General features: G+C 33.4%; 1 protein-coding gene across 4 annotated transcripts in view; it reads right to left on the bottom strand.

Moving 5' to 3' along the window:
- Mkln1 (muskelin 1) overlaps window positions 1–23,430 on the bottom strand; it is a 175,005-nt gene that overhangs the window by 56,986 nt on the left and 94,589 nt on the right. For all 4 annotated transcript variants that reach the window (XM_087204420.1, XM_087204419.1, XM_013076486.3 and 1 more), the window contains 4 exons: window positions 19,475–19,587; window positions 12,817–13,029; window positions 6,581–6,802; window positions 4,097–4,226 (listed from right to left, as the gene is read on the bottom strand). In XM_087204420.1, coding sequence (XP_087060546.1) covers window positions 4,097–4,226; window positions 6,581–6,802; window positions 12,817–13,029; window positions 19,475–19,587 — 678 coding nt within the window. The remainder of the gene's footprint in view (window positions 1–4,096; window positions 4,227–6,580; window positions 6,803–12,816; window positions 13,030–19,474; window positions 19,588–23,430) is intronic.

Below are 23,430 nucleotides of genomic sequence, written 5' to 3' on the forward strand. Positions count from 1 at the left end.
AGCTTTGTAGTATAACTTTAAATCTGGGATTGTGATATCTCCTCCTTTGCTTTTGTTACCCAGGACTGCTTTTGGTATTCTGAGTTTTTTCTGATTTCATATGACTTTAGGATTTTTTTTCTACATCTGTAAGAAATGCTTTTGGTATTTTGATTGGGACTGCACTAACCTGCGGAGCATTAACACTAATTCTCCATAAAGGCACCTAATTCTGACAGACCCATGTTTATTCTTTAGAATATTTCTACTGATAAATTATTAATTTTAATTTTATGGTTTATTATACTAAACAATAAGTATGTAACAAGAAAAAAAATCACAAAAAAGTATTACATTTTTAATATTTATTGTTTATTAAAAAAACATCAAAATTTTCAACATGAACTGTTTTTTGGTGTACAAAGTCTAAAAAAGGGGCTGGGGATTTAGCTCAGTGGCATCATACCTGCCTTGCAAGAGCAAGGTCCTGAGTTCAACCCCCACTACCAAAAAAAAAAAGTCTAAAAAAGAACAACATAAATAAATTCTTATATGTACTACAATGAAAATGCCAATAGCACTTTACAAAAAAAAAAATGATCTTTACTTTTATTATCATACCTAAGGAGTCTGCGCATGTGACAACACATTCCATATATAGATATCACTTACACTGACAGCACATGTGTTTTGTTTTCCTGGTCCTTTTGTAGGACATACTTGACATCTCACTGCTGTTTTGTCAGGAGTTTCTTATTATATTATACAATGTGTAGTTAATAGGAACAGAAAATACCAATAAAATAAAATATTAAATTCTTAGTGTGTATTGTGCATTTAGAAGAGACATCAGGGCCGGGGATTTAGCTCAGTGGTTCTGCCACCTGCCTCACAAGCACAAGGTACCGAGTTCAATCCCCGGTACCAAAAAAAATGACTATAGAAGAGACATCAACATTTTCTCATCAGCTGTGTAGTTGCTTACAAACCTAAAAGATAACATCAGAAATGAATTTCTATATGAAGTACAATGAAAATACCAATAGAACTCTACAACAAAAATAAGCTTTGCTTCAACTGTCACACTCAAGGCAGCCTTCACACATGACAACTGCATGTTCCATGCACACGTCTCACACTGACAGCACGTGTGCTTAGCTTTCTTTTCCTACTGGCAAGCCATTCTTGTCACTTCTCTTCTCTTTCCATTTTGTCAGGAGCTTCCTATTATATTGTACAACATGTACTTAGCAAGGAAATAAAGTATCAATAAAATAAAATATCAGATATGTAATGAGTGCTTAGAATAGGCACCAATATTTTCATATCAGCTGTTTTCTTGCTCACAAAACCTAAAAGGTAACATCAGAAATAAAAACCTATGTGAACTATAATATAAACACAAACAAAAGTTTACCACAGAAATAATCTTTTTGTCAACTGTCACAGCCATGGCAGTCTTCACATATGCCAACTGCATGCTCCACACACAAGTATCACTTAATTGATACCATGTATATTTTGTTTTCCCATCCTTTGTTGTAGGGCACATTTGACATCTTTTTGATTTCCTGTTGTCCTGATAGGTCTTTGTGATGTTGTGCCTGTCTGTTCACATGTCAGCTCACCAGTGTGTTCCTCAATTTTTTTGCATAGTTCCCTGAGAAGAAACATTTTCTTTTTCCTCTGTTGTAAATGATCTCTTATGAGTTCCAGCCCCAATCCACTGAGAAAATTTCTCCATGATACTTTGCACTTCTTATTTTCTTTGTAAACTATCAAACTATGCCACATACATTTAGGATTGAGCAAAACACAACCATTGGCCAATGCTTTGTGTTCCAAGTGACATCACAGTTGCTGAATAACTCATCAACAACATCTACTCGACCTTTGGTTTTGTTGTAGAATGTTTCCATCTCAGGCTTCTGTTTTGTTGAGGTTTCCCTATCAATATTTCCATCATGGTGCAATGTTGATATCAGGAGTACCAGTTTGTTTTTCTTGTCATATACCAGGCCAATGTAAATCTCTCTGAAATCCAAAGATTGTACTATACAATTCTCTGTTTTGAAATTGGAACATTTCATTTGGAATTTCTGCTTTGTTCCTGTGTACAGTTCCTGCGCTGGTCAACTTGTGCTCTGTTAGCAAATGTAACATCAACTGGAAACTGGTAAACCAAATGTTGAATATCACTTTCTGATTAGTTTGGGTGATGGGAACAAGAAGTCTCTTCACAATATCATTTGGTTTATTACTATATGAATAAGGACCTGATGGCTGAGTTTCAGGATAAATGTCTAAACTGAAAGCATAATACGTCTTTGCATCTTACAAGGGCATAAATTTTTATGCCATATTTTATCCATCACTTTTCCATAAGTCTTTTATATTCCCACAATTACCATGAGAAATACCTGCTAAGTACAGACCTATGAATGCTTTTCAGCTAGTGAGGGGTCATAATAAATACATTTTTGAATATGGCTATCCGTGTATACAAAATGTTTTACTTGCATTTCAGCCCGTGTATGTCACAGCATCTTGCAGCATTTTGTCTGCTACAATTTCCAACACTGAAGGGCAGTGCTGGTATTCTGTCCAGTACATTGGATCCTTTCATTTGGTTGTGTGGCCATTTCACAACATTTCTACTAGTCAAATATGTACTCACATTGTTGTTTTCTTTGTCATCTGAATCAAAGAGGTCTGCAATCTCTGTGTCTGTATCAGTTGATTCTTGCTCCATTTTACTGCCACAGAACTTTGGCTCACATGATCAATGTCAAAGTCATCATCATTATCATCATACATCCACACTACTCTTTTGTTATGAAAACATGTATTTTACCATAATGGATCATCTTCATCATCCATGCTTGAGTTATCTGATAATTCACTTTTGACCTTCTCCAAAACTTGCAAATCTGGTTTTCCATGTGCCACAGTACTAATTGGGCTACTTCTACTTGAAATATCAAAAGAAAACTTTTTTAAAACAAATCCTAGAGTGGTGTGGGGCTCTTGGACCCTCTGAGACACTCAGGTAAACATACACAAAACCAGTTAGATGGAGCACAATGTGAGTAAAAAATCCATTTTTGCCACTTTCGCACACATGCACATACCTTGCTGTTTGTCATACCAAATGGGTAAACACATAGATTGCTGTATCCCTCAGGGAAAGGTACTGAGATGTACAGCTGGCTACTATTACGCTAAAGTACAAATTTACAGTAGAAAAGTAAAGGATGGGTCTGCTGGACACAGTGTCATGCTTGATGGGATATATTCTTTTCTCAGTGAGTTAGTTATTAGTGTACAGGAATTTTATTCATTTTTGTGTGTTTATTTTACATCCCTCTACATTTCTGAATTTAGTTATTAATTCTAAGATGATTTCGGTAGAAGTTTTTGGGGTCTTATAAATAGAAGATCATGTTATCTAGAAATAATGATATTTTGACTTTGTTCTTTCCTATACATATATATCCCTTTTCTAAGGTCCGGGGATTTAGCTCAGTGGTTTTGCCACCTGCTGTGCAAGCGCAAGGACCCGAGTTCGATCCCCGGTTCCAAAAAAAAAATATATTCCTTTTCTTTCTTTGTCTTGCCTGATTGCTCTAGTCAATGTTTCAAGGACCATGCTGAAGAGGAGCAATAATAATGGACATTCTTATCTTGTTCTTGATTTTAAAGAGAAATAAGCATGTAAACTTATAAGGCCAATTACCCATCATATCATGCCCTCCCTTAGAACAAAGAGATATATCCTACTATGCTGGTGCCTACCTAATTCATAGGTCACAATGGTGAAAACAGAAGGTGGAAATAAATAACAAATAGAGAATAATATAGTTTGTAAGATATTGCTTCCCACAATAAGCACACATACAAGCAATTCCTGTAGATAGCTACATATTGTCTTTGAAGAAATACTAATAATTCACATATTTTTAAACAGATATATGTAACTGGTGAGTTTTATTTCTCTTAGAATTATTTCAATTAAAGAAACAAGAGAAAGGGTGAAGAATGATCATGAAGAAAAGAAAATAGGTTTTCTATCTAAAGTAATTAAGACATGAGAGAAGAAATCACTAAATCCTCTTACCCATCCCAGAGTCTTTCTTGGTGCCATCTGATATTATGTCTACATGATCAGAGTCCACATCATAACTAAAGAAATCATTCAAATAGGTTTTTGATCTCTGGCCTCCAAATACATATAGGCAACGATTTTTCTGAAAGAGAAGGACAAAGAAGAAAGTCATAACTTCCACAAAGAATTTAGAATGACCCTTTTAAAATTTAAACCTTTACAAAAGTACTTTCCTGACAGACCTCATGCAATGGAGTACTATGCTAGAATAAAGAGGAAGGAGGAAGCTCTTTATGTACTGTTAACACGTGATATCCAGGATATCTTGTTAAAGTACAAAAGCAAGGTACAGAATAATGTATAAAGGTTGCTGCATTTGTGTAAGAAAAATAAAAAATATTACGTGTGTGTGTGTGGGGGGAGTATATTTCCTTCTTTTTTAAAAAGCAAAAAGATAAACCAAAATCCAATGAAAGATAAGGAAGGGGAAGGCACAGAGCTCCTTTTAATCCCTGTCCAGAAAACAAGGATAATAACCAGGTATCTCCAAAATTATCTCGACTTAAGATTTTGACATTAAAAACCAAATATATGCTTTTAATTAGAAAACAAAACTAATTTTAAATAAATCTCAAATTTGAAAAATATAAAGATATGACCACCCAGAAACATGACCATAAGGCATATCTACAGTGATTTTTAATTCAGTTTTTTGACTATCTATTCATAATGGGCTAAATCCTAAACAGAAAAATAATCAGAAATCAATCTTATTATATTCTGTGACTTTTGTAGTTAGCTTTGTTGTTTTACAAACTATTACAGATAGAGCAAGTGATAAAATACTATTGTATAAAGTAAGGTTCTAACCACAAAAGATCCACAAATACAAAGTCAAAGTCATAAATTTTAAAAATTTGTATTTATCATGATTTAGTTTTTCTCTTACTAAGAAAGATATTTGTATATAAGAGCAGGGCTCCTACTGGCCAAAGGCAGAGAAAAAATTGAGGATAAAAAAATAATGACAGCATTGGATTTAAAACTATTAAATGCATAAAAATTCATGTGTTCATAATTATACTTTTTAATAAAAATATCAATTGGTTAGCTTTGGAGCCTTAACTCATAAACATGAAAATCAATAAAAGCAAAGAGCCAGACATTTACATTGCCTATTCTGTATAGTTTACGTTTCAGAGTAACCAAATAGCGAGGTGTTTCTTTTTTTTAATGTGTGGTTTTATTTGGGGGGAAGAAATAATATAATCACAGTTAATAAATGTGTAAGAAACTACATCACTAGAAAAATCACTACTGAGAATCTAGACAATGAATATTAAATTCAAAGACTGCTAAAACTATTAGATAAAAGATTGTAAGAAATTTTATAATTAATCCATCAGGGCTGATAACATCTGAACTCTTTAACATCATCAAATGTATGACAACTAGACGTTAAATGATTCTATATATCACAGTCAGAATGTTTAGGAAGTATTCTTGCACATTCCTTCTTGGTTTTCCCTCAAAAGGAGAGTAAATCCAAAATCAAGCCTCTGGATATAACTGCTAGGTTTTAGAAAATATGAAAACAGACCATAGTAAATCACACTATGAAGATAAAAGCAGCCAAATTGAGAACACTGAGAGATTCTAGAACACAAATGACTTTTTAAAAAAACAAATAAGTGGTATGTGGTGGTGAGGGAGGAAGGAACAATATTATTATTAAAAAATTTAAGAGACATAACAATCAAATGCAATTCATAGAACTACCTTTGGATCCTGACTTGAACAAACCAAACAGAAAAAGATATTTTTCAGTATATTAAAAACAATGAAGATTGAATATTAAACAATAATAAAATATTTGCTTTTGGTTGGGTCTGATAATGGTAAGATTAAAGTACACATATAAAATATTCCATGATATTGTTTTAAAGCTGTATGCTCACACAAAACATCAAGTTTGTTTTTTGGGTTTTTTTGGTACCGGAGATCGAACTCGGGACCTTGTGCTTGCGAGGCAGGCACTGGAACCACTGAGCTAAATCCCCGGCCCGACATCAAGATTTCATTAAACCATTAAAAAGGATTAAAGAAAAGTATATATACTGATAAATTTTAATTCTTTATTCTATGAAATCATTTCTTAATTCTCTGTACTTAATGGAGGGAAAAACAACAGATAAACTGTTCTAACTGTAAGCTGTAAGAAAGAGAAATAGCTACGCTATCTAGGAAGGCAGTAAAGTTAATCATAAAATTATCTAAGTTAGAATTCAGGTGATAACTACTGATGGGAAAAGCCTCAAACTCAGCAAATGGTTCACTGTTTAAAGAAGTTTTCTTTTTCTCTGTCATTGCTATACTAATCATTTATTTCTAATGAAAAGCTTTGATTTGTTGCTGAAGATTTCCATTTCAACATTCTTTTCCCTATAAAGATATACATAACGAAATAACATAATGCAATGCACAAAATATTCTTACTGAGTGGAATAACATGCAGTGTCCTATCCGAGATTGGATATCCTCAGGCCCAGCATTACAGGAGTCCTCTCGAAGAAGTTTCCAGGTTTGACATTGACAATTGAAAGCAAACAACCCACTGAATTGTGGTTCACTGGCTCTGCTGTCATCCACGCTGCCATTACATGTCAAAATTCTACCACCAAAGGTGTAGATCATATGTTTTTCTGAATCCATACACATCTATCAGACAAAGCAACAAATTAAATACTTTTAGTTTGCTTCTGCCATGTGTGACAAATGAAACCAATGTATTAAATTCTCAAAAAAACCTGAACTTTGTCATTTATGACACTAAATATCAATCGCCCATTATCACAAAAATATACTGTAATACAGTTTACTCCCTGGCACAGATTCAGGATAGATTTCTAAATACTCTTTCAGATTTCCACTTATCCCAGGGAGATTGAAACATGTTGGGTTAAAGAACTTTCTGCTTTCTTGAAACTGCATAATTTTTTTACCAAAATTACCAAAGATATACAATGTATTGAAATATATTTAAGAGTCAATACTGATCATATATAGCAATGACAAGCTTTTCATTCTTCTTATGAAAACATCCTTTTTACTGTTCTAGACAAGCATTCTATTATTTCTCTACTTAATAGGAAAGCAGGTATGCAAATAAGAGTGACGCAGCTAAATTCACTTTTGGGATTATTTTACAATTCTCTTCAAATTATGATGTTACAAAACAGAAAAACAAAGACATGTGCAACGGTTTCCAGACTGACTTCTCTAGTGTGAAAATTTGGTCTCCTTTAATCCAATACTTTCCTTGAATTAAGCTATGCAATTCACATTTAAAAGCCTGATTCTTCCATACTTTCAACTCAAGGAAATTACCACTTTTCATAAAAATGTGATAAAACAGCCATCTGTTACGAGGCAGTAAAACTCAAATTCTTTTTCAAAGAATAAGTAAATCTAAGAGGAAATTAGATGTTAAACACAAATAACATTTATATTTAAAGAATATATAAAACATTAACCTACTTTTCTGCTAAAACACAAATACTGGCTGTATATGTTCAAATCTCTCTTCCCATGAAATTACATCCATTTGTCTATTATTGTATTTTTAATAAAAAGTTTTTTGTTTGTTTTTTTGGTACCGGGGATTGAACTCGGGTCCTTGCGCTTGCAAGGCAGGCGGCGAAACCACTGAGCTAAATCCCCAGCCCAAAAAGTTGTTTTTAATAATTTTAGAAGTTGTTTTTAAAAAGTATTATAAAAGATTCTTGAATCTCCTAATCTTTACCACCCAAACAATCTGTACCTCCTTTGGTATTTCATAGGTTTTTAAAATACTTCTACAAATTAAGATAAAAATTTATTTCTTCCTTCAGGGTGAAATCATGGTGAATATGGCTGGAAAACTAAGATATCAAAGTTTTCATGTCCCTGGCATTCCACAGGTGGTGTTCAAATCTTTAATCTTAAAGGACCATATCATTAAAAACAACCCATACATTGCTGAAGATAACCCAGCATGGCTCCGCTCCATTCAGCTACTGTACCTCTCTTTAGGGAATCACTGAAGCTGGGTTGGACTATCCTGTCTTAAGTACTTAAGGTTTAAATCTCTCCAAATACCTGGTGAGCATGCAGAAAATCCTGACAGGTCTATATGAAGTGAATCTATTTCCATTTTCACAAATTCACAATTCATTCTAATGACCAGTATCTATGGTTCTACTTCATATGGCTAGAAAGGAAGTATCTTCTTTCCTTTTGGAGATATTTAAGCTTAATTACTTATTCTCATTTGTTATATAAACATCTTTATCATGGTAGCTCTTGCTAGCACACCAGTCCAAACCATTTCAAGAAAGAAGTAACATGAGTAACACTGTATTAGCATGGTAATTCTTTCCTATATCTTGACAAACAGGAAACAAAACAGAAATAATTTTATTCCTTCAATTACTTACCTTGATAAGATATATGGTTTCTCTTGATAAGATATATAGTATCAAGAGAGTCAATTATCAAATGACAAATTTAAATCACTCTAGGAAACATTATGGTATTCATCAGCATGGTCTGCTCTTCATTTTTTCTCTCTACTTGGTTTTCAAATTTGTTTTAAAGTTTTGATCTCCGAAAAATGTTTCAGAAAAGCTAATAACCAACTCTGTGTGATATCTTCCATCAAAGATTTTGAGAAGTCTTTTGAGCCAAAAGCAGGAACACTACTCATTATTTCTCTCAACTGACTTTCTAAAGTAAAAGTAATTTCTAAAGTAAAGTTTAATTTCTAAAAACCCAGTAAAAAGCAGGTAATAATTTGTTTTTCTGGAAAAAAAATTCTTTTAAATCTGAAAGTGACTGTATTTTATCCTATCTCAGGAATACAAGATTGGCAAGATTTAGGCTGGGTTCAAAATAATTTTCTTCTTAAAAATTTGAGGTTTTGCTAAAGCCTTCTATGTATCCACTGTTGTCCAATCTACCACCTTTCCTTCTCCCAATCAGATTAACACTTACCTACAAAGGTAACCAGTTTTTTCTCTGTGGTTGTCTGTAAGTTTCTCTTAATCCTTGGTTCTGAAATTTCATTACAGAACTCTCTAGATAGGAAGGCTTTTTTCCTTCTTTCATTCTGATTTGCAGTTGGTAATTCTTTTCAGTCTGAAAATTGCATCTTTTTCAGCTCTAGTAATAGTCTTCATTTTTCCTTGAATATTTTTTACCTCTATTCTGGAACTCCTATGAGGTAGATATTGGAACTTCAAGGCCTCTTCTTTGAGTCTTATGTTTTCTCTCATAATTTTAGCTCATTAATTTACTAATTTAGACATATGCCATAGACATATTTAATCAATTCATGAAATTTCTATTTCACTGTTGGATTTTTATAATTTTTAGATTATTTCTTTTTCATGGATGCAATATTCTTCAGAACTACTTAAAATAACATTTTCTTCAATTTATTCTTCTAGTTATTTTTCTTTAATTCATTACTTTCAAATAATTGGATTTATTTTTCTGTCTAATCTTTGTATCTGAAAATTCGTATTTGTTATGGTTGATTGTGTTCAATTGAGAATTTGGTTAAGAGGAGCTTAACTAAATCAGCTCAGCAATTCCATACCCTAGGAGCTGGAAGACCCATCCTAGGGCAGCTGCTTGCCTGGATGGTATAAAGGGGAAATGAGGAAGCACGGATCTGCTTCTGTTCCTTAGGAGCTCTCGTCTTCACCTTGGATGGCATCTCCTGCCTTCCAGCACAGACTCTTTGGCTTCTGGGGCAGGTCCTTCAGTCTTCTGGTGTAGACTCTTCAGCCTTTCACTGCAGACCCATCAGCATCCTGATACCGACTCACAGTGAGCTCCAGACCTTCGACTAAATCCTTTGGTATCCAGTGTGAAGACAGACCCTCTGGACTCTTCCTCATCAGACTTTGGGTGGCCACTGTAAGCAAATCTTGTAAATTCATATCTATTTGCATATCTTGGGGTTTTTTTTGTACCGGGGATTGAACTTGGGTCCTTGTGCTTGTGCAGCAGGCGGCGAAACCACTGAGGTAAATCCCCGGCCCTGTATATCTTGTGCTACATGTTTCTCTAGTAAATACTGACTGATAGATACATTTGTTCATATGCCTACTGCATATACTGTAACCTGTTTGAAGATCTGGACAGAAAGACAAGAGATAGGATGCTACAAAGGTTCTACAGCAGCTTTCCAGTGCCTTTTGGTTCTATCTTTCCAGCCACAACAACCTCACTTCACATTTTACCTGTAGACAATTATCACTGCTAAGTGCTACAGTGGAGAATGCCCTGTATTTAGTCACCAACTGACCATTTAATATTTATCCCAACTATATACACTTTGAGACTCAAGTCATTTCTCAGCCTTTGCTGTGACTCTAGTCTCGGGTTTCTTCTAGTTGGATCTGATCCTATCTGCTTTCTACCTTTCAGAAAAAATTCTCATGAATTTCTGAAATTCTCTGAGTCTACTGCTTTTCAACACTATTACTAATGTATTCTTTTGTCATTTCAGACGATGTTGAGAAGGAGGATAGTAAAAGTGTATGTTCAGCCTGCTAATAACCCAATTTGGCCCAGCAATAATGCCAATGAGCTGAGATCTTCAATCCTTTGAATTTTTTTCCTGCTCCTTCTTCACTAGCTCATATTCCATTTTCTAGTAATTTCCTCATGGTGTTTATACTTAAAGGACAGTTTTCTAGAGAAGATAATAGCAGCTTAATTCTCAAGTTTTCCATGTTGCCATGTGTGATATTTGGGATAGTTTTAATGTTAAAGTTCTAAATGAAGAAATACCCTTTAAACGTGTCTTCATGCCTCTAGTGTTAACAAGTTCTTCTCAAGTTCCAACATAAAGTGCTAAATCCTAAAGTATCATGAATACCACAAATAATTTTTTGGAGTGCCTTGAACACCACAAGTTGTTAAGTTATAACTTATAGCTCTATTTGCATGAAATAAAATGTAAAACAAGAGGCTATAAAGATTATGTAACTTTCTGAGCAACACCGAGGTAGTTGTTAGCTGAAGCTGCACTAAAATCTTGGATTCTTTGCTCCCAGTGTTCTGTAGTACCATCTAATCAGGTGAAAATCAAGCATTATTTAACCAACTCAACTTCCAAGGGACATCCTATTTTATAAGAGTCAAAAGAGAAAAAGGCTACACACAAGAACTCTGTATGTGCGATATAGTGAGACTATCCCTAAGAATACTTTTTCAACCTATAAACAAAGACATCAGCATCTTTTGTGAAAGAAATATATAACAATTTGGGATCAAGAGAATAAATTTTTCCCTAACAATGTTATCTGCTGATGTTCTGTTTTTAAAAGATCAGAACCAGCCTGAATTCTTGGAGTTCTTATTTCCTACACGAACACTGAAGATGTCAGCAAGCATGTGTATAGCATGGCAGAGCTCAGTTATATAAATGAGCTGATAGCAGTTCCAAGTTCAATCTGGGGAGTACTTTGAAGACTAATGTTTTTGATTTTCCACCCACCACTGACTTGATGAGCATAAGTCATGCCTCTTTTCCTTACCATTATCTTATAATAATTATATATTAATATAAACATGGTAACAGGATAGTTTTAAAGCAAAGAATTAAAAAATCTGAAAAGAGGGCCAGGGATTTAGCTCAGTGGTTCCAGCGCCTGCCTTCCAGACCCCAAGGTCCCGAGTTCCATCCCTGGTACCAAAAAAAAAAAAAAAAAAACTGTAAAGACACAATAATGACTTGAGCTTTAACCCCTACATATGATTTTAGACCTGAACTGAATTTTTGACATAATTCTATTGCCATCTCCCATTTCCCAAGTACAAGATAATGCTATCATCAATGCAATATTAGAAATCTTTTAAAAAGTCTTTTTTTTTCCTCTCCTGTACTCCAAAAATAATGTTAGAAATGGGTGACCCGAGTAAAACTTTGCCTATAAAATCCAAAGTGATTACTATTTTATTTGACATACCGTGAACTGGTAGGAAGTATTCAAAGACAAATAATCATGATAATGATACTGATAGTGATGATGATGGTGACAGCTATCTGCATATTAGTATTAAAATGACTTACAATATTACTATGTACAGTCTACTTGTCTACAAATACCATTATATGATCTTTTGGTGCTGAGTTTAAATTACCTAATCTAGGTTCATAACAAGTTTCTGATTGTAAATTAAAGTAAATACATTTTACATTAATTGGAAAAAAGCTTGAGATTTCAAATTCTCATACTCATTATTTTAAATTTCTTCCACAAAATAAAAATTAAAAAGGAAAATTAAAATGGCAAGTTGTTACTGTTAGGATTCATGAATATTTACCATAAAACTAAATTTGTTTTTCCTAATATTATTCCATCTACTCTTTTTTTTTTTTTGGTACCAGGGATCAAACTCGGGACCACTGAGCTAAACCCCCGGCTCTTACCCTCTAGGGTAATAAAGATTTTATAAATTAACAATTCTATTCTGAGATCTTAGAGCTTATGTTCTGACATCTGCACTATTCAAGAGAAAAAAATTAAAGAATAACATATCTAGTGAAAAAAATTTTTAATGATGTCATAGGTATTTGTGGTAGAGTCACTTGTAGACAACTCTGCATAATATAATAAACCCTATAAGCAAGAATTACTGAACACTAATTCCACCATGTATTTAACTGTATATCAAACCTGATGGTCAAACACCAATTTCGGTCCTCCATCAGCAGCAGTATCTTCACTTAGTAACATCCATATGTTTGTGTCAATGTCATAACGGTAGAAATCACTTTTCAGAGATTTGCTGTTCCTCACAGAGGAATCCAAATAACGTCCCAATGTGTAGATTTGCCTCCGTTGAATATCAATGCACATTTTATGACATGATCTGGCACTTGGGCCATTCTGAAGAGAGAAAAACAGGATGGGGCAAAAGAACAAAATAAAATTAAATGTCCTCTTTTTGCCCAGGAATGTAAGAAGTCAATTAATGTGAATCGAATACTAGATTTAAATCTCCAAAAGAAAGGAAAAGAAGCAGTAGAAGACTCAAATCTTACTCTTCAGTTGCTTAATATCCACCAGGAAAGATAAGAAACTATTTCATACCCTCCAGCACTTGTCTGTTAACACCTGTATGGTTTCTATCATATGCTGCATGGTATTTTGGTCATCTATGAACACAGTTCTCATTGCAACTACCTGACAATCTATATTTGTCCTTTAAAATTATTTTTATATTTCTCACCAGAATACAGCACAAAACAGGTACTTCAAAAATATTTAGAACGTGTAAATTTCAAACTTGGAATAACCTTTAATGAAATCTCAGTTTAATTCTCCCTTTTTAATGATGAGGAAACATACGCCCAGAAAGGAAAGTCTCATCAAGAAAGCCAATAAGCTAATGATAGAAGCAGGGGAATCCAAGTCATTGACTTAGCCATCATTTATATTACATAAAACTGACTCTCGTGACCAAATAACACAACTATATTAAGTAAGTAGGAGTATTAAGAATAGTGTATTACCAGAGAAAGAGAGACAGAAACAGAGAGAGACAGAGGGAGAGAGAGAGTTGAGATCACTTGTATAACAGACTCAACAAAAGGTTAAAAAACTGTACTATAGCTAGAAGAGTTCATGGGGGGAGAGCTTTAATTGGGCAGGGTTTGAGGAGATAAAAAGTAGAAAGGAAATAAAACTAATGAATTAAGGCTTAGTATTTTCTAAATTTTGTTTATATTATCACTTTGTATGTATTTAATACTTAAACAATGCTATAAGGAAACATTATCACTATTTCAGCATCTATATAATTTGTCCACAGTCACAAAACTAAAATAGCAAATCTAAGCCCTAGTGTAACCGGAGCTAAAAACTCTGCTCTTCTCACTATTTCAGATAATTTTTTCCAGAAGAGAAACAAAACCAAAAATACACTTGTTAATACAGTGTATGTGACTATGACTAAAAGGGAAATTTTCTGCTGAAGAACTAACAGAACTGAAGTATAAAGTGGAATTAGGAAGTCTGGTGAATAACTGCCAGAGACTGTATCTAAACTGTAGGCAATAAACTATTACAGGAAAAACAAAAAGCAAAAAACAAAAACTATTATAGGTTCTTAGAGTAAGATATAACAAAAAAGCAATAGTATAAGCAGAATAATGTAACAGTATTGATCAAACTAAGGAATATAAGACAAGAACAACAGCTTGACAATTAGTATCATTAATCCAATACTAAGTTGCTTTGATTCTATATTTTTGTACTCACACTTTTAAAACTTATTTTTAAAGATTTTTGTCAAGATTTCAGCAGATAAGGTGAAATTTTTATTTAAGAAAGAATTTCTTCCATGATTAAAAAATTCAAAAACAAAGATGGAGGGCTAGGCATGCAGCTCAGTGGTAGAACACTTGCCTCACATGCATAAGACTTTGGGTTCAATCCCTAGCACTGCAAAAAACAACTTACAAACATGGAATAATATATAATAAATCTATACCATATTTCCTAGGGTATAAAGTTTGAAATTTTAATAGGATAGTAACAGTACAAAGAGTATTACTCTCTTTGTGCTTCAGGTAAATTAGTAGAATTAAAATGATGAGCAAATTATATGCTAAGCAAGAAGAAAAAGGAAAATAACGATAATAGAAATTAATATGATATGAAGCATTTAAAAGCAGAAAATTAACAAGTTGGTTCTTAGGAATATTGACAGCATTCTAAGCAAGACTTAACTTTTTATAAAGAGTAAGAAAATATAAATTGCCTTTATCAGAAACAAAAGCAAAAGTAGCACTACAGACTCTCTAAAAATTAAAAAGAAAATAAAGGTTTATTATGAAAACCAGGTAGAAGTTGACAATGTAGATAAAAGACATATTCCTTGAAAAAAATATAACAGCAAAATGACTAGAGATGAAAGAAAAAAATGTAATGTCTTTATATCTAGTGAAAAATTGAATTCAGAGTTTAAAATCTTCCCATAAATAGATCTCCAGGCCTAATCTAATATTGACAAATTTCATCAAATAATATGAAATTATTTTAGTTTTAGACAAAATGTTTCAGAAAAGAGGAAGAAGAAAAATCCCATTTAAAAAAATCTGTAGTCTATTTTATTCCTAACTTAATTTTATGAAGACAACATAGCACTGAAGTTAAATGACAATATTACAAAGAAGGAAGAAGAGATGAAGAAGGAGGAGGAGAAGGGGAAGGAAACAAATAATTTATAGGTGACAAGTATTTCTTATGAACACAGATAGAAAATTAACCTTTAACAAAATAATGCCAAACAGAATGTAGCAATATCATATATGAAAAGAACATCTCATAACAAAAGGGGTTTATCTTATGAATGCAAAGTTGCTTTTATATCTGATATCTATGAGGGTAATTTACCACATTAATAATATAAAGGAGAAAACATAACCCTCACCCTAAATAGCTATTCTTAACAAAAATGTTATTTGTGTCAACAAATGTTATTTGTGTTATTTGTCAAATGTTATTTGTGTCAAATGTTATGTGTGATGAGGAAATTTTAAAATTCTTTTCATTTCTAATACAGTAGTTTTCAATAGATATAACCCAAATAAACTGAGAATACCAATGGTTTTCTGCCTAAACATATATAGGGATCCTGAGACCATAAAGTTAGAGATGCACAACTATAACTAAAATCCAGTAAGAAGAACTATATCTAATTCCTATCTAGTCCATAATTCATGAATGAAGTCAGAAATACTTAAAAAATGTAAGAGCTATGATTTAAAAAAAAATATCCTTTAATGAAAAGCTATAATCCAGCCTTTTCCAAGATATCTCTTGCTATAAATTTTATTTTTATTAACAATCATAGCTTATAACCACATGACAAAATACCAAATTTCTATAGTTGCCTTTAAAAAAGAATACTGAAGAAATTGGATTGGAACTAATAAAAATCAGTTTATTAACCACTTGTAAGAACAATATATTTGTTTCCAATCTATAAAAATTTACTTGCATATCTACATAAACATTTAAAACAATTTTCTCATTAATAATTAAGCTATTATTTTTCAGTCTCCTAAATATTTTATGATGCATATTTAACTAAGTTAAAATGATTAATTTTGCTTTTTAATTGTGTTACACTTTTAAAATACATGCCCTACAGTAGCATCAAACAATAACTTGTACTCATTGGTATACAAAATTAGATATGCAAAACAGTAATCGCTCAATTTTATAAAAAAATGAGCATTTAAGCCACACCCATACATTACCATTCAATTCACAGATCAACAAAGGTTTTTAGGTGTCTATATGAAGATAGTAATAAACTATAATAAAGATGAGTTGCAGCACTGAGTCACACTATTTTACTAGATAACTTCAAAATAACCAAATCTTCCCATCAAAACAATTATATTTTTCAGCACTAGTTTTAAAATAACTAAGTGTATTCTGAATATTAACTATATCATGTATATGATATAAAAAATACCAGAACAGGTATCTACTTATAATACAGCCTTAGAATATCTACGTTACCTTTAAAATTCCCTGCAAACTTTCTACCTCAAAGCAGTCACTCTCCTGAATTTTGTAGTATTTCTCATTTCCTTGCTTTTCTCCACCACGAACTCTCCATGTAGCTTGCCCTACTTACTGTCTACTTACTCCAATCACTAAGGAGTAGGCACATGTATCTTATCCTTAAAATACATAAATTTTATAGAATATGATTCAGGCCTTTATTCAGAATCTAGATAGACAAACAGGAATACAAACTAAACATCATGTCATATTCAAGAATTAAAAGGGGTGAAATAGCCAGATCATAGTAAGTTTTAAATTCTGCTTAGGGAGGGTAAGAAAGGATTCTCAGTAGAAATGAGTTTCAAATAATCAATGGGTTTTCACTAGGTAAAAGCTAGGAGGAAGATCTCTATTAATCCCAATCATGGAAAAGAACACTACCAAGTGATACAGGTTAGAAAGTTTAATAATTCTAGTAACTCCAGTTAGTAAGCACATGAAGTCAGGACATAAGGCTGGAAAAATAGATGAACACCAAACCTTGATGAGAAATTTAAAGATTTACTCTAAGTAAAAGGAAGGGAGATAAACTGTTACCACGGTTAGTCACATCTCCCTGTGTCTATATACCTTTTAACGGTGCCTCCCACCACATGCTAACCCTGGCTTGCTTACATGATTTTTTGCTGAGACAAGAACAAATTTGATAGACTGTTCATGTGTACTTCACCCTTCTTGCATCTCTGATCCAACCATGAGAACAAGTCCCAGCTAGCCTACAGAAGGTAACTACATAGAACAGAGCCAAACAGTCCCAGCTGAAGCCACCTTAAACTAGCCGACAGACAGCTGACTCCCAGACAAGTGAGTGCACCCAGCCTACACCAAAAGATTGGCCCAGTCAACCTGTAGAGTCAGGAGCAATAAACGCTTATTGCTATTTGCCACTAAAGTTCTGTGAGAGCTTATGAAGAAACAGATGAAATGTAGTAAGTAACTGAAACCAAGACAGAAGATAACCACAGGGTTTAGGTCTAGGTGTCACATGACCAAATCCGTTTTTTAAAAACTTTGTTTATGAATGGAAAACAGATGTAGGGATCAACAACAGTGACCAAAAGTTTAAGAAACCATAAATTTAGAATCAGCCCAAAAAGGAGTAGAGAGGAAAGAATGCTTGAAGCACAATATTGAATGCTGGTGGAACTTTCACATAAATCAGACACATTCAATGAAGAACAGAGAGAATTTTTTTGGTAGTACACACTGGGCTGTATCCCCAGCCTATTTTTTATTTTGAGACTGGGTCTCACTAAGCTGCTAAATTGCCTAGGCTGGGCTAGAACTTAAAATTCTCCTGCCTCAGCCTCCCCAGGGTGCTTGGACTATAGGCCTGTGCCACTGGGCCTGACTGAGAGAGAATTTTAAAGATGAATCCTAGGCTTATTGCCAAAATTATTACAGAAATGACCAAACTGATTTAAGATAGTTGAGAAGAGATGTTAAGTATTTAAAGATAAGTCTTTATGTTAAGGTCAGAAATAATCACTTCAGAAAATGGTACTTCAATACTGACAAAGGCATGCCATTTTTACATACTTTTCCCAAGGTTAAGAAAAAAAAATAAAAATTTCAAGGTCTTTTTGAAAAATAAAAATCACCCAAATGATTAATCCTTAGATTATAATGAGTAAGCAAGAACCCAGTTTCTTAGGATTAAAGACACAGCACTAGACCTTTTGAAATGACTTTCCTAAATGAAAACTAGAGGGGTTTAAATTAGGTCTTTTCCGCTTCACTTTCACCTTTTTTCCTTTTTGAATAGGTTATTTTTCGATTCATAATCTGAAACACTTTGGATAAAGTAAGTAATCTAAAAGTTCTATACAATTTCTGGGAAAAAAAGGAATTAATACTCACTTTATCCCAGTATATAACCACACTTATTTAATTCAAAGCCATAAACCCAAGTCATCTTACGCAGTATGAAAATACTTTACATATACAGAATCCATCAAAAACAGGTATACATCAGGAAAAGAAAAACTTGTATAAATAATACTAAATTTACTGAGACATCATGAGATTAATACAAGTTACCTTTGTTCTCTACAATTACAAGAGTGGTAGCCATTTATTTCCAGACATTTATTAGTATGGCAAACTGAAGTGTGTATAATTTTTTTTGGCAGACTCTATATGTAGACATACAAATGCATATGTATAATTTTAATTTTAAAATAAAATATAGAAAATGCATTGTTATGCAACCTCCTCACTGTGTGAACGTCACTGAATATATTTATGGCTATAATAGCACCAGGCAATGTAATCTTACAGGACCCATTACCATGTATGTGACCCATAGTCAACTGAAATGCAGTTATGCAAGACATGCATAGATAGTGAACCAGTGAGGAGTCAAACTGTGAGACGGTAAGAGGTTAGAACATCAAAAGCATGTTTTTTCAGAGGAAATAAAAATAAAATGAATGCCAAAAACAAGAGTAGAAGTGACAGGGGTGTAAGACAATATATAGTTATATAGTTACATTACTGGGCTAAATTAGTTTAAATATTAACATAAAAATACCCATTTCTATTTATCATTATAAAACAGACTTGTTTGTATATCAGTAGTTGACAAACTAGGTATAGAAGCTGAAATCAAGGAGTACTTAAACTAACCTTGCTTATCACAAATCTCTTCCTATCACAGCTGACAGAGAAGAAATTAATCATGCATAAAAATAAATGTACACCCATGCCCCTAATATAATATAGGTACGTGAAAAGTCTTGGAACTTGCCTCTTTTTCAGTGTCTCTAGAGATACATGTCCACTGGTTCTCCTTCACACTGTATGCCCAGAAGTCAGCAAGATCCTGTGTTCCATCCCAGCCACCAAACAAATAAACAGTCTCTAAAATCAGAAAAAATAAGTTTAAAGAAAAAACATTAAGCATAACAGTCTTAGCCAGTTGTTTCAGAGATCATTTTAAAATGTACATCTCAACACATTTTAAAATGGGATTTTTACATTTTAACTTTCAAAATGTATACCAGCCTAGTATTCCCTAAACATGAATAGATGGGTCTGCTACAGATCACTATTTTGAGAGATTTATTTAAAAACATGATCTCTAAGCCATGTTCCCTTAACATTCTGATTCCACTGTTCTTCAGTGGGTAAAGAGATAATCTGAATTTTCAAAGTACTCCATACGAATCTGATGTGAAGCCAGTTTAGGAGTTTCTGTCCCCGGCTATAAAAAGCTTACATTTACCAGCTTTGTAAAAACACAGCCACTTTTCATCCATTAAAGGTCTATGGAATTTGCTACTCAGACTGTAAAAACTAGAAACCCTAAAAGACTACGAAGTATAGAAGTATAACATAAGAACATCTAGCCATTTCTGAAAAAGTCACCTCAAAAGTGGTTTCTCTCTAATACAATAACAAAAACAATGGTTAAAATTCATTGCAAGTTGAAGTTACATATCTTAATCATAAAGTAATTCACACTTCTGGTATGGAGTTGAATTGTCTTCTAAGAATTTTTGTCATATTTTCATATAATTTCAAACTCTAAATTTTCCAAGTGAAATGCCCAAACTATCCCTAGATAACCTGGAGAAATCCAAACAATGCTTCTCTGCTCTCTGGATAAGAAAAGTCCACTGAAGCAGGACTGAGTTCTAGCACTAACTGGGCGATCAAGTCCAGAATACTTAACCTCCTTGGGTCTTATTTTCTCATTTACAAAACTCTGAGTGTCGTCAGCTCTGAGTTACATGGAAACATTCTGAAGCCTGTCAGGCATGAACAATCTTTCTATCTTCAAAACATGCACAGAGAGGACCCGGGATTTAGTTCAGTGGTTCTGGCGCCTGCCTCCCAAGCGCAAGGTCCCAAGTTTGATCCCCAGTACCAAAAAAAAAAAAATGCACTAAAATATAAAATAATTTTTAGTTTCTAAGTACCACAAATACAATAAAAATGGCATTATTTTATCTGATTCTGGGTCTAATTCAGTACCTAAAGCATTTTTGGCACTGTATAAATGTAAAATAATGGCAATTATTTTAAACTACTAAAAATGTCAAATTTCAGAACCATAAAACAGTCCATTATCATTAGTTTAGTAACATTCTGTTTCACAAATTGCACACAGTGATGCCCAGACACTCATAGTTTTATGGGGGGAAAAATTAAAGAAGTCTCATCTGAATTAAAAATTATTTGTCAAGCCCTCACTACAAAGGCAATTAAATTCTGAACCCTGGAGAAGGACGGGGCATATAACTAAAATAGCAATCGCAATTGACCCTTTTGTTTTATAGTGTTTCTGGGCACCTTTCAGATAAGGTTACTCTGGTTCATTAACTTTAATAACCTTTTCTCTTGGGCTCTGGGTTCTCAATGTTCTTTCTGAAAGCAGGTCTTTTTGTATGCATAAATTCTCACAGCAAAGAAAACCCACATTTCCACAACAGCCTCTTTGATAGTTGAGCAAAATAAAATCTGGCACAGAGTAAGCATCCCAATGGAATTAAGCCAAGATGTCATTCTTGTCCATGAAAGTTTTGTGGTCCAAGTTGAAGTTTAATAGTAAAATTAAATGAATTGGATGAAAACTGGTTTTTGGGGGGTTTTTTGCGGGGAGGACCTTTTGACATACCTGAATGAAAATGTATAGCAAAAATTTTAATTAAATCATTGAATCATTTAATCAAAAAATAAATTATTATCTAGAAATAAAGACCAGCAAAAGTATTATTTAATGTAATACCACAGGCCTTGGAAACGTAGGGTAAAAATTGGAGAGAACTATAGAGAAAAGGAAGTAGAAAAGAGTAAAACAAAAGCATTAATCTTTACAGTGGGATAGCAGACTAGTTTACTCAAAATTCACTCTAATGCCCATAAGAAATAACAATTCATGTACATCCTGGGGCAGTGGAATCTTAGAGGAGCAACCCTTTCCCTGTATTTTTTCTTAGAAAAGCGCAGACTACACTGGCTGTCCATTTCTCCCAGCACTTAGACCAGTATCTGTCAATATTTTTTGAGTACTGATCTGAACTGGCAAAGCACTTTAAAGAATTTTTAAAAAGAAAAACATGATGATGATGATGATGATGATGATGATAAAGTCACTGCCCTGCATTTTCAATCTTGTCAAGAATATAAAATGGGTCCATAAATCACTGTAACACATGATGGACTAAGTGCCATACGAAAGGTTAAAAGTACCATAGCAGTTCAAAAGTGGAAGAGAGCATGTCTGGTTGAGGAGACTCAGGACAGGTTTATGGTGACATGGTATTTGTCCTATACATTACAAGTTTGTGTTCTGGTAGGCAGAATGGGGAACAGAAAAGAGGACTTTTCAAGCAGAATGAAAAGAATAATGGATTCAGATACAGAAAAACATATTCTGAAATGTTTTAAAAGACATTAACATCAAGTAGCTCTCAGCTACAACCCTGGCCCTACTACCAAAGCTCTGTAACCACCAACCACTTAACCACTGGTTTCCTAATCTCTAAAATGTGATGTAGTATCTGACAAGCTACTGTAAAAATTAAAGTATTACAGTTAAACTGTGCTTGTGATGAATATATGCACTTTTTGATATAAATTGGTCAGAGAAGGTTAAATTAACAGAAAAGGTTAAATATTAACAGAAAAGATTAAATTATAAGAGCTTTGAACTTGACTCTACAGACAGTGGGGGAGCTACAGAAGAAGAGCTTAAGGAAGGAGACATGTCACAAGGAAAGAGCTGAATTTGCAGCATACAAGGCTGAAAAGGAGGTGCCAGGGACTGAGAGAGATTGGAGGTAATGTGGTTAATAATAGCCTGTGTTCAAAATGTCAAGTCAATTTCATTCTAAGACACTAAGTGAATGGGTCAATCATTACTCAGGCCCATACTAAATTTCAACCATATTCTTTGGTATAAAATATGTACATACCAAATGGTACCAGTGCCAAATAAACCTTAGGGGTACTTACTACTTGTACTACCAATCTATACAGTTTATATACACTAAAAATAAGGTCGCTATATTAAGAAATGTGAAGACATCATGCCTACTATTTTGCACAATAAAACAGGCTTTTTATTTTAAATATTCAACCACAGTATCTGTAGTTTTAATCTAAGGGGTAAATCAGACTCTGCTAATTATATAATCCTCCACAAGATGGCACACTAATTTTATAATTAAATCTGTCTTTCCATTTTGAAACTGTATAGAACATATAAACTAAGTACTGACATAGCCTAGATCTAAAACTTAAGACAATTTATGTGTTAAAAAGCAGTACAAGAAGAGTTAAAAGACTGGTGATGGAAGTTAGCTTAATTCTTATTTTAAGTAGACACCAAGAGAAAAATAAGTAAAATGGAAAAAGCAAACATATAGAAAAAGTTCTAAGATGACAAATTTGTCTTCCAAATAAAAGAAATCCTGTGAAGACATTTTTAGATTAAGAGTTTGTTGTTCCTCTAAAAGTTCAAGTTAGTAAGCCTGTAAGGATAATTTATATACTTTTTATCATCCTCCCTTTCTTTAAACAGTACTGAGGGCTGAACTCAGGGCCTCTGCACTGAGCTACAGCCCAGATTTTTTTTTTTTCTTTTTTTGGACAGGCTTTCCCTAAGACACTAAGTTCAATCCTGGCTGGGATCAAACTTGTGATTCTCCTGCCTCAGTCTCCCAGAGTTCCTTGAATTATCAAGATTTGATTCATCTG

This window comes from Heterocephalus glaber, unplaced genomic scaffold, assembly GCF_053883595.1.
Source record: "Heterocephalus glaber isolate CG9 unplaced genomic scaffold, H.glaber_assembly_v1.0 deba00000546, whole genome shotgun sequence".
Classification (NCBI taxonomy): Eukaryota; Metazoa; Chordata; class Mammalia; order Rodentia; family Bathyergidae; genus Heterocephalus; species Heterocephalus glaber.